At 40.0% G+C, this 16197-nt stretch overlaps 1 protein-coding gene across 1 annotated transcript in view; it reads right to left on the minus strand.

Moving 5' to 3' along the window:
- The window catches only part of LOC128695972 (zwei Ig domain protein zig-8-like), a 586753-nt gene that overhangs the window by 417466 nt on the left and 153090 nt on the right, over window positions 1-16197 (minus strand). The window contains exon 3 of the mRNA XM_070093033.1: window positions 13861-13938. Within this exon, the coding sequence (XP_069949134.1) occupies window positions 13861-13938 (78 nt within the window). The remainder of the gene's footprint in view (window positions 1-13860; window positions 13939-16197) is intronic.

Below are 16197 nucleotides of genomic sequence, written 5' to 3' on the forward strand. Positions count from 1 at the left end.
ATACATCTTAGTGTAATAAAAGCTGGGTCATAACATAGCTTTGTATCTGGGTACCATTCTTCATTTCTGTCCTTCTAGTCATCCTCCTAACTCCCCCCACCCTCCTTCATGCCTTCCCTTCCTCCCACCTTCCTTCATGCCTTCCCTTCCTCCCACCTTCCTTCATGCCTTCCCTTCCTCCCGCCTTCCTTCATGCCTTCCCTTCCTCCCACCTTCCTACATGCCTTCGATTTGTCTCACCCTCCCCTCCTTCCAACTCTCCTTCGCTCCCTCCCTTCCCTCCAGATTATTAACGTGAATAACTCAGTGTACAGTTCGAGATTTTACGATCTTCAATGACAAGTGTTCAAAGGAGAATGACAAGTAGACAGTGCACGCAGAGACGTCGTGCTTCTTTGTCGTCTTTACATTGTGAGTGAACGCCAAGGAATGTTTTAGAAAAGGAACATCAAGTAGCGTTTGTAGGCGAGGAATATTGAAAAGTGTTTGTGGGCAAGGAATGTTTGGAAGCATGAGAAGCAGTTTTATAGTCCCTGAAGGCATGCAAGGTGTTAAAAGGAAGACAAATATGATCGAGAAAATGAGTGGAAGTATATTCATCGTGTTAAACTAGACACTACTAGTAATGTGTTTTGAGCTTCTGGGATACCATAGTGCCGATATACCAAACAATAGTGACGAAACAGAGCTAAAACAGGGTACCAGTGCACCAGGCACCAGTGCACCGGGCACCAGTGCACCGGGTACCAGTGCACTGGGTACCAGTGCACCGGGCACCAGTGTACCGGGCACCAGTGTACCGGGCACCAGGGCACCGGGCACCAGGGCACCGGGTGCCAGTGCACCAGGGCATCGGGCACCAGTGCACCGGGTGCCAGTGCACCGGGCACCAGGGCACCGGGCACCAGTGCACCGGGCACCCGTGCATGGAAACACACCTAATAATCTTGCCGAGGATACATTACACAATCGTGGAAAATTTCAAGCCGATCACATAAGACGTTCTCGAACAATTAGCAAAAATGTTTGAGAAAACAAACGAAAATGTTGTGAAAGAATTGGAAAATCTCTCTTGTTAAACTTGTAAACGTCATAAAACTTGGGATGTTTATTTTTGTTGCAGTATTCTCTCATTTACAATGTATTTAAAATTCTATTCAGTCCATTTGGTTAAAATCGACAAATAATTTTCAAACACTCGCATCCCAAAATTAATGCAAAAATACTTCCAAATTAAGACGACCAGAAGAGGCATTCTCTAGTTATGACTTTTGAAACAGTTGACTTTATATAATTGGCAAATTGAAATTTACACAGTTCAGAATGAGTGACAAGCTGTGTTTCAATATTACCCGCCAGTGGTATAAGTTTGAAGCCGATCAGAAAAGGTATTCTTCAGTAATTGATCTGATTCCAACGATTTCAAGTTCTTGAATCGTTTTTTTTTTCAAATGGGTTGTTAAACCTGGCTCAGATAGGCCAGAGGATGGTTCACCACATTACAGGTGGTCAACCGAGAAACACTATGTGAGGAAACACATGTCCTCTTTCCTGACGAACAAAACACCACTGCAAGAGCGGCGACACGAACTAATCGCGGGATTTCAATTGGCTTAAAATGCGTTCCTTCTGTGTCGACAGTTGCGTTGTACAATTCATAAGGACGAGGGCTGGTCCATTGTTATAGTGTGTCTACTTTAATGACCTACTTTACCTCTTCCCAGAATTCCATGCTTTTGCAGGTGATTGTTTTCTAACATTTACTTACGTGTAAGAGGAAATACATTTACTTATGCGTGAGAGAAAATTCATTTACTTATGCGTGAGAGAAAATACCAGCTGCTTTCAGGTACATTAATCACCAGCTTCCAACTGTATCATCCTGGGAAAAGCGATGACACGTTGCATTTTATTCTGAGAAAAGATAAATGCTCGTCTCGAGACAGCATGAAGTTAATTCTGGATCTGTGGTAGGAATGAATGGAAGAGTGTAAGAGCTCAGCTATTGAGTAGATGTTTTAGGGATGACATATGTCTATAAAGATCCACGTGATAGATCTCAGCAGCTAAGAAATTACCAGAACTAAGACGTATCTCGTACCTCCACTACAACAGAGGCAAAACTCTGTGCGAGGTACAGTTGCTCTCTTACCTTGAGTGTTCACCACTTGATTCGGTTGTTTGTCCTCCGTCTTTCACGACTCCTGTACAGGCGATCTGGACCTGGCCTTGATGGGTCTTGTCATTTCAGCAAAGCCTTCAACACTGGAGAGACTAAGTGGCCATACTGGTATGTATGTTATCTAAGTTTCAGACTTGGTTCTACATAGCGGACAGTGAGACGTCGGTTTCTGTGCCACAAGACGGGCAGCATACTGCAACTACACTCTGGTTGTACCCTTCCCAGGAATATCACTTTATTGCCTATCCATCAGTCCTCGAGTGAATCAAGTCTGAAACATTTTCACGCAGAATGCAAACGTTATCGAAATAGAGCTGATTCGATAAATAAAATCTTTGGCCCACAGTTGGCTTCAACTTCACTGTTCCCTAGTTATGAGACATGTAATAATAAATATTTAATAAAGACATTAATAGGGAAGGCTTTTAAATGTGCTGAAATAGGTAACAGCTCTTAACTTGTAAATAAAGGAAGAAAATCTTCGCCCGATGGTGTAAAAATTCCTGAATGTTAGAGAGAGAGAGAGAGAGACCGACCGACCGACCGACCGACCGACCGACCGACCGACCGACCGACCGAGATCGTCCCAGAGGTCACGATATAACACTCTGTAATATGTTTCAGCTTGAAGCGCCATAAATATTTCTTAAGGTATTAAATGGAGGGGGGAAATAATGCAGGCGTGAGCGTCCATCTTCCGTGATTGGACCGTTCTAATACACCCAGAGAGGTTGTGCAGATAAAATCTCAGTTGGCATACTAGAGAGAGAGGGGGAGAGAGAGAGAGAGAGAGAGGCAAACTGACATCAAGATGAGCAGGCTACTTCTGAAAGTTTTCTGTCAAGGCTCAGCGGAAATTTTCCCAGTTGATACATTTTCACCTGTAAATGGCCAGGCTGAGACCATTGCTGCAAGCAATCAGTAAACAGTTGACCTACAAAGTAAACCACTTCGCTCCCAGGATGTAGGTCCCACTTTCTGATAGTCATCTTTAATCTCTAGCTGCAAACACTGTCAAAGTTATCAGAGATGAAAATCAAGACGAATTCGTCCTAAAATTCCTGGATATTGTTTTGGATGCAGAGACAGACTCGGCTCAGGCTAAGCGAAGGGAGGGTCGAGCCTCTACCACTTCTTGCGCTGAATAACCGACAGGAATTTAGTGTTTCACCTTAATAAATTAATATATGTAGCGTGAATATAAAGAAGAGAATTTGGAAAGTAGAAATTAGAACAGAGTGGAGAAGTGTTCTAGGTGTGTTTGGTCATGTAGAAAGGATAAAGCAGGATAGGATGACCGAGGTGAACAAAAATTAGTTGAAACAAAGAATGAACGTAGGGATTGTTCCAGGAAGGATTGAAGGGAGCGTGTGACGGTATTAAATGGTAGTGGCTTGGGCATCCATCAAGCGTGTGTGAATGTGGAAATATATTATTAGGATTTGACGTGCTGTTGAAATATGTGCAAGATAACAAGAATGGATGCATGGAAACTGGTTTGCCGGACTCAAGTCCTGGAGGTGGGAGGTACAGAGCCTGCATGAACTCTGAAAGAGGGGCAGGAAGTATACAGTTCACATTGTGATGTATGCACACTTCTGGCAAGACAAATTTTGAATGAATGATGAATATTTCCCTTCTTAGTGGGAGATGGATGGTGGGATAAAGAAAATAATGTATGGCCGGAAAATGTGAACCCAAGTTTGCTTTACAAGTGCATTGAAAAGCAAACATCGTCTCTTACATTCACCAGCTCTACTCCACTGTGAGAAAGGTAATGCATTTCCATTGAAGATAAAGAGCTGAACAACGGGCAGCAATTACGACTGTCTCGTTTTACTGTTGTCAGTCACTGACCAAATCCGTGAGACATATGTTAAACAATATTTTTTAGTATCACCCATTACAACGTGGCCATTAATGTGGTGATAGAAATATTGCTCTGTAGGTTATCCACTAAACATTTCAACTATGTGGCACTGGTCACTTGATAAACTGTTTTGGTTTCGCTGGATATTGGTGAGTTTAACTATGTATAACACCGGCAGCCATTCGGTGCGTTCTGTAGTTAACTATATCATGGTCGGTCTCTCAGTGAAGTCCATACCGGAATAGAGACTGTAAGCCACACACTCATTGTCAGATTACCACCAGGGAATGTGTTCACTATGAAACGTGTACTTCAACAACCTACGTCATCCCTTCACCGAATCTCTTGTCTTCTCAGATGAATCAACTAACATTTATTTAAACATGAGAGGACATGCCCGCAGCTCGTAGTTGCAACTTGCAGTTTTAGGGGGCACGTAAGTACCCCTGTGTTGTAATAATATGCTAATTTTTTCACTATAATCTACCTTGTCCATAATGAGTGTCGCATTTGCTTTGTTTCGTAAGATGTCTATACCATGAATTAAGGAAAGATTATAGATTTCACCTTACGAAACAAAGCAAATGCGATAATAATTATGGACAATGTAGATTATAGTGGAAAAAGATGGTAAGATGGTATGAAAGCAATGGCGGTCCCTTTAGCTAGTTTACTTTGTTCTTTTTTCCATGGTGCCATGCTACCTATCTAAGGGATGCAATAACCCCAATCATAAGAGTGGTCTAGGGGTTTGACGGTGGCGTTACAATTTGTTTAGAGATGAACATGTTATTAAAAGACGGGGGAACTTTGGTGCCTCTTAACTTTCTGGGGCCAGCGATGGCCGTATATATTTGCTTTTGACATAATTCTCAGATGATGATGGTCTCTTGACACGATAATGATAATCCTGGTGCGAGGGTGAATGGAAGTGAACTAGCATTCAGCATTGAAATGAAAGTTCCGGTAATGATTTTTTTTCCTGGAGTGACTATAATGGACCATGTAGTGAATCTCCCAGCAAAATAGCGACACACACACGTACAAGAATAAAACATATCACTTACGAAAATGTAATAATAATAACGAAAAGAAAGAATAATGAAAGATGAAAGTGGTACAGTAAACCAACGAAAGTTTTGATATTTGCAATGATTTTTTTCAACTAAAGAGCCCGGCAAAACAGTTAAATTCAAGGACATTATACCTGGTGCCTTGATTCCCTCAGTGCATATGCGGTGAGAGTTCACTTTAATCCCTATTTTAGCGATTACAGTATCCCTGACTGGTAGTGAACAGGTTGCATGCTGCCTTAATGACACTTTGTTTAGTCAATAGGCTTGAAACCCAATTAACCAGCCAAACAAATCCATCAGCAAACACGAAAAAAAATATTCAGATCTACTGTGTAAATTGGAAAGTTAACACTGAAAAATATATTTGTATTCAAAATGTGTAGGTTTGCAAATCCGTATTGAATACCTGGTTGTAGCTGCTGGTGTTCCCAACGACGGGTCTAATCTTTCACTAAACATACATGTAAAATTCTCCATAATTTTACAGAATTCTACGTTATTTTACAAATTCTCTGATAATTTACATTCTCCGATAATTTACAAATTCTCCATCAATTTACAAATTCTCCGTTAATTTACATTCCTCGGTAATTTACATTTTCCATTAATTTACAAATTTTGTAAATTTACAGATTATCGATTAATTTACAAAATTATCAATTAATTTTCAAATGCTCCATTAATTCATCAATTGCTTTAATTCGCATATTTATAAATTTAGCAATCCTGATTCACAAATTCTCCATTAATTTACAAATTCTGTACTAAGAAATTTTCGATTAACAATTTCTCGATTAATAAAAAAAATTCTCGATTAATTCACATATTCGTAACCCATAAATTCTTACTACACTGATACTCATTTCATAAATTCTCAATTCACAAACTCTCGTTTCATAAATTCTTAATTTCCATTATTTGTTAAATAATCCACACACTGCTAATCAAAATTAAATCCGCGCCAAAGAGTATTTTATTTCTTCAGTAAAGTAAGTGTTGTCAGTGGGAATAATATATCTACTAAATATATTACTTGTTATTATACTCCATGGAGGAATATTTACTTGTTCAAAGTTATGAGAATAATTGTAAGATTTGCAGTAACTGTTTAGTTTTTCAAAGCTGAAGCTCAAAATAAGGTTCAGAAATGTTCAAAAACGTATTATTATTATTATTATTAAAGATTAGCCGGTATTCTCCCGGCCCGGGCCTTTTCCAAGTGGTGGCCCGGCCTTGGCTCCCTCTTTAGGGAGTGTCTGAGACCTAAGTCTCCCATGGGAGGAGGCACAAGTACCTCCTCATCTTTGGGACCAACTTTCCCCAGGCCTAGCCACAAGCTAGGCCTCTCTGGTCTGCCATCCCCGCCCCAAGGGGGCAAATGGGAATGACACCTACCCTACCCTAGAAGGGTTAGGCATGGTATTGATGTCAAAAACGTAGTAATTCAAAGGTTTAACCCACAGGTAACAGGTCAAAAGAAAACGTTCTAAAAATAGTTATGCAAAATAAATAAATAAATAAATATATATATATATATATATATATATATATATATATATATATATATATATATATATATATATATATATATAAACGCTGATCTCTGGCTGAAGGAGACTCGAACCTTGGAACAAGGTACGCAGAGCTTTACCAACCTAGCTACACTGGTCCACTACCTTGGCGTCTAGCGTGAGCTAGACGTTGATCCAAGGCAGCCAGCTTTCAAGCACGAGGCTTACAGCTTTTCATCTCATCCCCTGCATGCATCAGCCTTACTAAAGATTTTAACAATGCTAGAAATTCGCAAGAACAGGCGAAATATTCACAAACACTGATCTCTGGCTGAAGGAGACTCGAACCTAGGTTGGTAAAGCACTACGTACCTAGTTCCAAGGTTCGTGTCTCCTTCAGCCAGAGATCAGTGTTTGTGAATATTTCGCCTGTTCTTGCGAATTCCTGGCGCATATATACAGTAGTTTCACATTTCTCGTATATTAATTAAAATAGGTTTGGATAACCACAAAAGCATTACAAATACACGTTAGATGGTGTTCAAGGTGCTGGGTGGCTGACGCGAGAGTTCAGAAAATACTTTTCTTCTCTTTGTACACAGAGGCTTAACAACACTGAATATTACAGCGCTTACATCTGTAATAATTTCAGTGCAATCTGAGACCCAGTTCTTGTGAATTTCTTTCATCATCCCAATGCTAATTATCATTATTATTATGAGGAAGTTTTTGATGACGCCAATAGAGTTTTGTCGTGAAGCTTTTGGCGACGCTAATATAGTTCTGTCATGAAGCTTTTAGGCTACGCTAGTCATGTCTTATTCCATGATTTTCGAAGTGCTTCAGTGATGACCAAAAATCTTACTACCTATCATTTCCCAGGTACTGTATGGGGCCCTACTGACTTAGTTCTTTCATGTGAGTATTTTAATAATGAATTGATAGCACAGAACTGTAGGTTACAATGACTGGTAGACTTATTATGTTGCTAATCGCTTTTAACATTTCTCTGTGTTCGTTTCCGTGGTTTTTACGTTTTCGTGTCATGTAAACTTGGCCATTTAAAAAAAAAAAATTATGAAATGTTCTCTGGTTGTGGGTGGAATTGACGCTCAGTTTAAGCTCCCAAAGGACCAATATTTTTCCACAAATCTTTCACCTGAATGTTTCCAGTTTCACCTTTAACCTCTTTTTCCTTTTTTTCATGTTTAATATGTCTCAAGAATATTATATGTTTTATATTGTATGCCTCTGTATGTACCTTGCTTTTCTGTCTGTCTTTCTGTCTGTCTTTCTGTCTGTCTGTCTGTCTCTGTCTCTGTCTGTCTGTCTGTCTGTCTGTCTCTCTCTCTCTCTCTCTCTCTCTCTCTCTCTCTCTCTCTCTCTCTCTCTCTCTCTCTCTCTCTCTCTCTCTCACTCACTCTCCTAGGCTTTGCTGGGGGTTATACAGGAAGACTCCAACACATAAAAGAAATGGTTCATCCAGTTTTCAAGGAAATTGCAAAGATCCTTCTATCCGATACCTCGAAGTTCGTCAACAACTCCTTGACTTGTCCGAGTTCTTACGAAATTAGCTTTTTTTTGTGCATCCCTTTTGCCTTGAGAAAATAAGATGGAGGAATTAAGCCTATTACAATAGGTAACACTTTTAGCCTCTGTTGATAAAGTGCTCTCTGAAGAATCCATACAGAGACGGCCATTATGCTTCAGCAAACTCAACTTGGCTTTTGGGTCCGGCAAGGAAGCGAAGAAGTGGTACACGCAGTTTGATTATATATCAGTAACCTACCTATAGTAAAATTCGATTTAAAGTCTACCTTCAGTTCATTGAAGAGTGATGTGGTAATAACAGCCTGTGAAACACACCTTCCTGGTGTTATTCTCTTCATCTCAACTGGAAAGAGAAGGGATTCCACCTTTCTGTTCGGGAGCACGAAGTCACTTCCTCATAGAGTATTCAGCAAGGGGTTCCTCTTGCCCCATTTCTCTTCTGAATGTCAGGGAAATCATTGCAGATTGATCCGTGAACTCAACATCTGGTTTCTGGATGACAATACAGTGGCAGGCACTAAAAAGTCTCTTCTTGCGAATCAGGTGAGGACGTAGGGACAGGCCATGGGACTCATCCTTAATCCTTAAAAATGGAAAATTATCTTAACTAGGAAGTACTCAGTGTGGTCTCAATCAAAGCCTCTGGTGATAGCATCTTGTCTGGAGCCGCTCTGCGAACTAACACCTTTAGTGTCATTTTCGAGGATAAGCTAAGTAATTTGAAGATAGAACAACAATACACACACACACACACACACACACACACACACACACACACACACACACACACACACACACACACACACACACAAACACACACACACACACACACACACACACACACACACACACACACACACACACACACACACACACACACACACACACACACACACACACACACACACAGGCATTGCGAATTCTCTTTGTAAAGACGAAACAAGAAGCTTAGTTTTGAAAAGAAAATCCAATTTGAGGAGATCTTGCAACTTCGACGCGGCCTATATCATAGGATCCGAATGAAGAGAAAATGAAGAGGAAGGAGAACAGCGACAGAAAAATAAGAGAAATTAATTTCTTGTTTATTTAAAATCAACGCAGAGCACCAATTAATCAGAGTTACAACAATGAAAGTAATCAAACATTGATGAGGGGGATGAGGAATGTGGAAGAAGTCGCAGGAAACTTAATGAGAACCTTAAATTTTAATCCATCTCTTACCACTTCCCTGATTGCTACCCTCCTACGCACTTCCTGACACTAATACACTTATCCATCCCTATATACTACCACAATTCCTCTCTCTTTTCTATTCTTCCCGACTCTTCCTCTCAGCTGTCACTATCTACCAAGCTAAGTCTCCAGTTCATTGCCCTGACAAACTTCCTTTCCGTGCTGGGCCCGATACATTCCCTTTCTTTCATTTATATTTCAGCACCAAGCAATCCCGCCTCTCTCTCTCTCTCTAACAGTTTCTCTCTATCCTTCCCTAGCACGATCCATCATCATCATCCCCACTCTCCGTAACCCTCACACCTCGTGATGGAACCATCCTTATTCTCGCATTCTCATTCCACGTCTTACCTTCCATCTCGTGAACTACAATACATCTCGATACATGACCTTCACCACCCTCCCTCTTCCTCCTTCACTCCTCGCCAAGCAACATTCCATAAGGCCTCTCGCAAGTGAACCCCTAAAATTTCTCGGGAGAGTCCTTGCTCATTACTCCACGAAATGAAACACGATAGCAGTATGTCCTACAGTGACAGAAGAATCTGAATGTGGCACTCTACTTCAAATGGAGTCAACGATAAAAGTTGAATTATGAAAGAAACGGTACGAGACGAAAATTATGACTTATTAGCTATTATGAACATGAAGTTCACAACATTATAACCTGCGTAATATCACATTGTAAGAATATATATATATATATATAAAAGGAAGGGAAATGGCATAAATAACAAACAACTGGAATGCAAAACATATACAATGTTTGTCTGAAGAGAAACAAGTAATTTTGCCTCCGATCAAACGAAAGGTGGTCAAGGGTCGAGCATTCTGATAACAGGGTAGCAATACACATTAAACACAACAGCTGAAAAAGAAAAACCAATGCTACACTGCTGATACTAGGAGGACTTAACGCCTGGGGAATTTATTCATGTGCCTGGTGTACCACGACAGAGGCTAGAAATATTGAGAAGGAAGAGAATGCAGGCAATAATTGTCTGAATCATCGTGTAAATAATGCAACAAAAATGAGAGGGATGGATAAACTGGCAAGACTTGACTTGGTTCTAGGCTTGAATTGTACAAAGGTGAAATCTACCATTGGAGCTGCTGGGTACTATCAGTCACGTGGTACTAGGTTCCGAGTAGCTGGTAGATACAGAGTTGGAGAGAGAGAGAAACGGAAGAAGAAAAAAACAATAAACCAGACTACAGAGGTGTGGACTATACAGACATGAGAAATCTTGTGGAAGCGTAGTGAGAAAAGGGCCTGGAGAGTAATGCAGTGCGAGAGATAATGAAGGCAAGATATGAAGTATCAAGAAATGAGTTACTGAATGAATGTATTCAACTAATCCCTCCACATGGGACAAATGCCAAAGAAAAAAAAAACGATACGACAAATGAGCTAAGAGTTTGTGTACAGAAAAAAATCTCCAGGAAAGAAAGGGGAAGGATTACCCGTTAGAAAACATATGGCACGTTACCACACCAGAAACTAAGGAAGAACTGGTAAGAATAAGTGTAGAGGATCAGGTGAGTACCTGAGAGACAATGGACAGAGAGTAACAGTAAAGAATGAGGATGAGAGAGAGTAATGAATAATATCTCATAGCTATAAGTATCAAAATCGCTACTGTTACTATGTAAACTCTGAAAAAACACACACACACACACACACGCACACACGCGCACACACACACACACACACGCACACACGCGCACACACACACACACACACACGCACACACACACACGCTGTTGATTTTCATGAAGTTGAATTTTTCGATATGGATGACCAAAGTTTTTTCGATAACATAAGACAGACAGGCACAGACTGACATACAGACAGACAGGACTGGTGCAGTCACAAATCAATACAGCATAGTGAGAGGAGATGGGAGAAAGAGAGAGGTGGGAGACGACAAATAGAGAGGGAGGGGGAGGGAGACGAGAAACAGAAACTAGAGTAGGGAAAGAGAGAATGATATGAAGTATCTAAAATTCTGTGCTACAAAAGGAGGAACAGAAAGAGAACTAAAACTACAATAACCAGAGATAAATAAAAGCCACAGATATCCTCCCACATGAGAGAAAAATAAGCAAGAAAAAACTATGGAGTGCATAAAGTCAGCAGCAGTTTACAGTTGGAAAGCTAAAAACATTGGATCAACACGGACACACCATTTAGCCCGAGTTTGTGGCGCACGTAAACACTATGAAAGAACTCCAGTTTACCTGTGGTGGGAACACCTTTTATCTTTCCGCATTCATGTGTCGATGGAACAACAAGGAAGGAGAAGAGGAAGAGAATAAGGCAGGAGAGAGCATAGGATGGAGGGAAAGGATAAAAGGAGAGGAGAAATGGAGAGATGGACGAATTGGGATGAGAGATAGGGCAAGGAAGAAATGAGAGAATGGTTAAAGCGAGAATAAAAGAGGAAGGGAGAAAGAGTGAGATTGTGAAGGGAGAGCTGGAAAGAGATGGGGAACAATGCAGAGAGGGAGGAAAGAAGGGAGGAGGGGTTGTGAATGGGCTTTTTTCTTTCATGTTGGGTAAGTGCTTAAAGAAGACTGAATTTATTCTGATTAGTAACCCAGCATAACCTGGTAGAATCAATCAATGTGGATTATTTCTCTTGCGGTTCCTTTTCAGATGTCTATTTACTGGTAAGTCACAGGGACAACAAGTAGGTATTAGTAGAATTTCACACGTCCTTCTTGGCACTGGAATCAACTCCACGTTGCCTCGGTACTGAGGTGTATATTTATTCTTATCAGTGTAATTACCTATTTGTAATTTTCCATTTGTAGTTACCTTTAAGGAATTATGCATTTGTCTTTACATGAATTAAACTTCTGCTCGTAATGACTTGTATTGTTTCTGGAAAAATTATTGTACAAGTTTTCAGAAATTTTCACTTAAGTTGGCCAGCAATGTTTCTTCTCTGATTTCCTTCCAGACGTCTATCTGTGATGAAATATTTCCCAATATTCATTCTACATTGCTTTTTTAGATGAAAATTACCGTTTGATACTCTTCTTATTCCGGGCACAAAGAATAATAATCCTTTTCTTCTCTGCATAACTTTATGACATTACTGTTAAACAAAAGCTGTATTACCCCTCCCTCCCTCTCTCTCTCTCTCTCTCTCTCTCTCTCTCTCTCTCTCTCTCTCTCTCTCTCTCTCTCTCTCTCTCTCTCTCTCTCTCTCTCTCATGCAAACATTATTAATTATAGGCAGAGACAGTATGGAATTCCCTAATGAGATTTTTTTTTGTTTGGATGCTTTAAAAGTCTCCTTCATCTGCGGGCACCAGCTGAAAGTTTTAATTGACTCCTGCCTGTTTGAAAGCGTGAAGTCTAGGAGGCAGACAGTGAAGACAGGACCGTATGGTGCAGTGTCTGGAGTGACGGAGTGGCTGGTCTGTAGCAGCTAGGAATGAAGAGAGAGAGAGAGAGAGAGAGAGAGAGAGAGAGAGAGAGAGAGAGAGAGAGAGAGAGAGAGAGAGAGAGAGAGAGAGAGGAAGGGTTCAGACCTGAGAAATAGAGAAAGGTAAAAATGGGTCATCAAGAGACGGAGAAAGGAAACGGTAAATAAGAAAAGAAACGAATTAGAGAGATTAAAAAGGACAAAATAACGGGGAAAAAATAATTATATGAAGCAGAATGTACAACGTCGCCATCTCTCTTAATAACGAGCAATGTGTATGTTGTCAAGTCAAGCATGAGTGATGAAATACTCAACAATAACTCATCTCCGGTGTGTCGGTGATGATGATTAACTGTGATGGAGTCCATCAGCCAATCTTTATAGCTGAAGACAAAGATACATTTGGCAGATCAATCTTTAACAGAGAGAACGTTTCGCTCTAAGAAGAGCTTTGTCAGTATTTATAGCTGATCGTAGCTTTAGGGTTTAAGGCGCTGATGCAAGTATGACCCTGACGAGTTTAGTGCTTTCCCATGAAAGCATTAGAATTTTTAAATCCCTGAAGAAAGATACCATCCATTCCTTAAAAAAAGTTAGGGTTAACATATTTTATCTGAAGCAGTGTAAACATGTACATGAACCAACAGATAGTAACACCTGCAAGCGTCACCTCGAACACGGTTGTTACATATATTGTGGCCATCACATTACAGTGGTAAAACACAAGACTGACACACACACACACACGCACACATATATACACACGGGACCAGGAGCTATGACTCGACCCCTGCAACCTGCGTCGTCAGGAGCTATGCGGTGTTGCAAGACTACCAAGGCAGAAGTGTATAAGAGTTGGCCCATTATATATATATATATATATATATATATATATATATATATATATATATATATATATATATATATATATATATATATATATATATATATATATATATATATATATATATATATATATATTATAATTTTAGAGAAATACCTGGGTTTGAAGAAAGTAACTCTTGGTCTTCAACATCATAAGAGAATGTTCGGACGTGTCTTCGACCATCATCATAGCCTAGAATACAAAATAAAAACTAAAGCTGTACAAATTAGCATTTCACATAACATGTCAATTATACAGTGAAATATAACAAGGTTTTGAAAATGTACGATTCATTATAATAATAATAATTAAATAAAAGAAATAAAATGAAATAAGTATAAAATTATTTCTAACCAAACATTATATACGAATAATTAGGAGGGTTATGTACACTGAAAATTGTATGTACACACACACACACACACACACACACACACACACACACACACACACACACACACACACACACATATATATATATATATATATATATAATGTATATTACGAAGCCTTTACGCTGTGTTAAATATATAGTATTACAATTAAGTGATTAAATTCTTTTTGTTTCTGTCCCCCAAAAAATCCCTCAGATATTTTTAGTATTTGAGTTGGCGTTGAACTTCTGGTGTCCATTTAATTATTGAGAGAGGATTTCTTCAGCACTACAGGCGAGGGTGAGTGAACTTGGGATGGAAAAGTGGGTACATGGGATGGAAAAGTGGATACATGGGATGGAAAAGTGGATATATGGAATGGGAAAGTGGTTACTGGGGATGGAAAAGTGGATACATTGGATAGGAAAGTGTATACATGGGATGAAAAAGTGGATACGTGGGATGGGAAAGTGGGTACGTGGGATGGAAGAGTGGATACATGGGATGGAAGAGTGGATACATGGGATGGAAGAGTGGATACATGGGATGGAAGAGTGGATACATGGGATTTCGATGAATTGGATGGAACATCGTGCATAGGATGAGGGAGAGTTAATATTTTAATTGGTAAAAAAATAGGATGGGAGATTTCAGTAAACGATAGACGGAGGATAAATGAAAGGAATAGGTAAGAGGTGTGATGAGCAACATCGGGAGTAAATGAGACGGGAGATTGACGAGGTAGTGATAGATCGGTTGGGAAAAGTTGGGAACCAAAGAAGGGTGGTGGAGGTGATGGAGGGGTGTAAGAAATAATGGGTTGGGCAAAGAAAGAACAAAGAGGAAGGGGAAGGGACGGCATTGCGGAAGACTTCAATCCAATGGAATGAATTCTCCTATAGTTGATAAAATAGTTGATGAGAATTAGACACATGTGCAGCATCTGGGTATCTTTATTTGTAGACGTTCTAATATTCGGTGACTTTATCAATACAAGACTCACGTAATCGTAATGACACGATTGCAAAGAAGCCATACCACAGGTGGGGATAGAACCAGCGATCAGAATCATAAAACTACAGACCGACGCGCTAGCCACTGACCCAGTGGCTAGCGCGTCGGTCTGGAGTTTTATGACTCTCTGATCGCTGGTTCTATCCCCACTTGTGGTATGGTTTATCAATACAAATTCAAGGACGTAGATCGAAGACAGTAGAACTATACAAAATATACAATAAAATGGTTGCTGGATAGGTGATGAAAAGTTCGCTAAAGACAAGTCAGTGTCGGTTTTGAGGTGATTTGGGCAAACAGTTGTTTAAAAATCTAGGTAAAGTTGACTGGAACAAGGATAAAAGCTGGCCGATGAAGCCGAAGAGTGATTAAAAGTTTGATCCAAACTTGCAAAATATTTTAAAAGGGAAACACCTCACTGGTATGAAAGTTTCTGCTAATAGTTGACTCAAAGTATTTTAAAGCGTGAGTGTGAAAAATGTGACGTGAACGGAAAAAAACATTATCTTGGTAAAAGAACATGATATTTTATTTTTACTATTTTGTTATTATTATTATTGTTTTTTACTGTATAACTGTGAGGACGTTTAGGGTATGTTTACGGCATTTTTTATCACAGTTTCTCTCTCTCCCTCTCTCTCTCTCCCCCTCCCTCCCTCTCTCTCCCCGTCCCCCTAACTCCCTCTCCCCCTCTCCCTCCCTCCCTCTCCCCCTCCCCCTAACTCCCCCTCCCTCCCTCTCTCTTCACTTCAAGCAGAAAAACATGTTGAGGTCATTCTGTCTCTTGTCACGAGTGAAATGTTTGACATTTATCTACATTTGGCCCCGCGTCCCGGTGTTGTAGTTCGCACTATTTGCCCGTGGGAACACAATGTGTGAGAGAAAGAGAGAGAGAGAGAGAGAGAGAGAGAGAGAGAGAGAGAGAGAGAGAGAGAGAGAGAGAGAGAGAGAGAGAGAGAAGAAGAGAGAGAGAGTTGAGATTTTTTTGCAGTCTTCTAAGAGCACTCGTACAATCAATAAAATTTAATGTTGCATCGAGGTTACCTGCAGAAAGAAATGAAAA

Source organism: Cherax quadricarinatus, chromosome 41 (genome assembly GCF_038502225.1).
Source record: "Cherax quadricarinatus isolate ZL_2023a chromosome 41, ASM3850222v1, whole genome shotgun sequence".
Taxonomy (NCBI): domain Eukaryota; kingdom Metazoa; phylum Arthropoda; class Malacostraca; order Decapoda; family Parastacidae; genus Cherax; species Cherax quadricarinatus.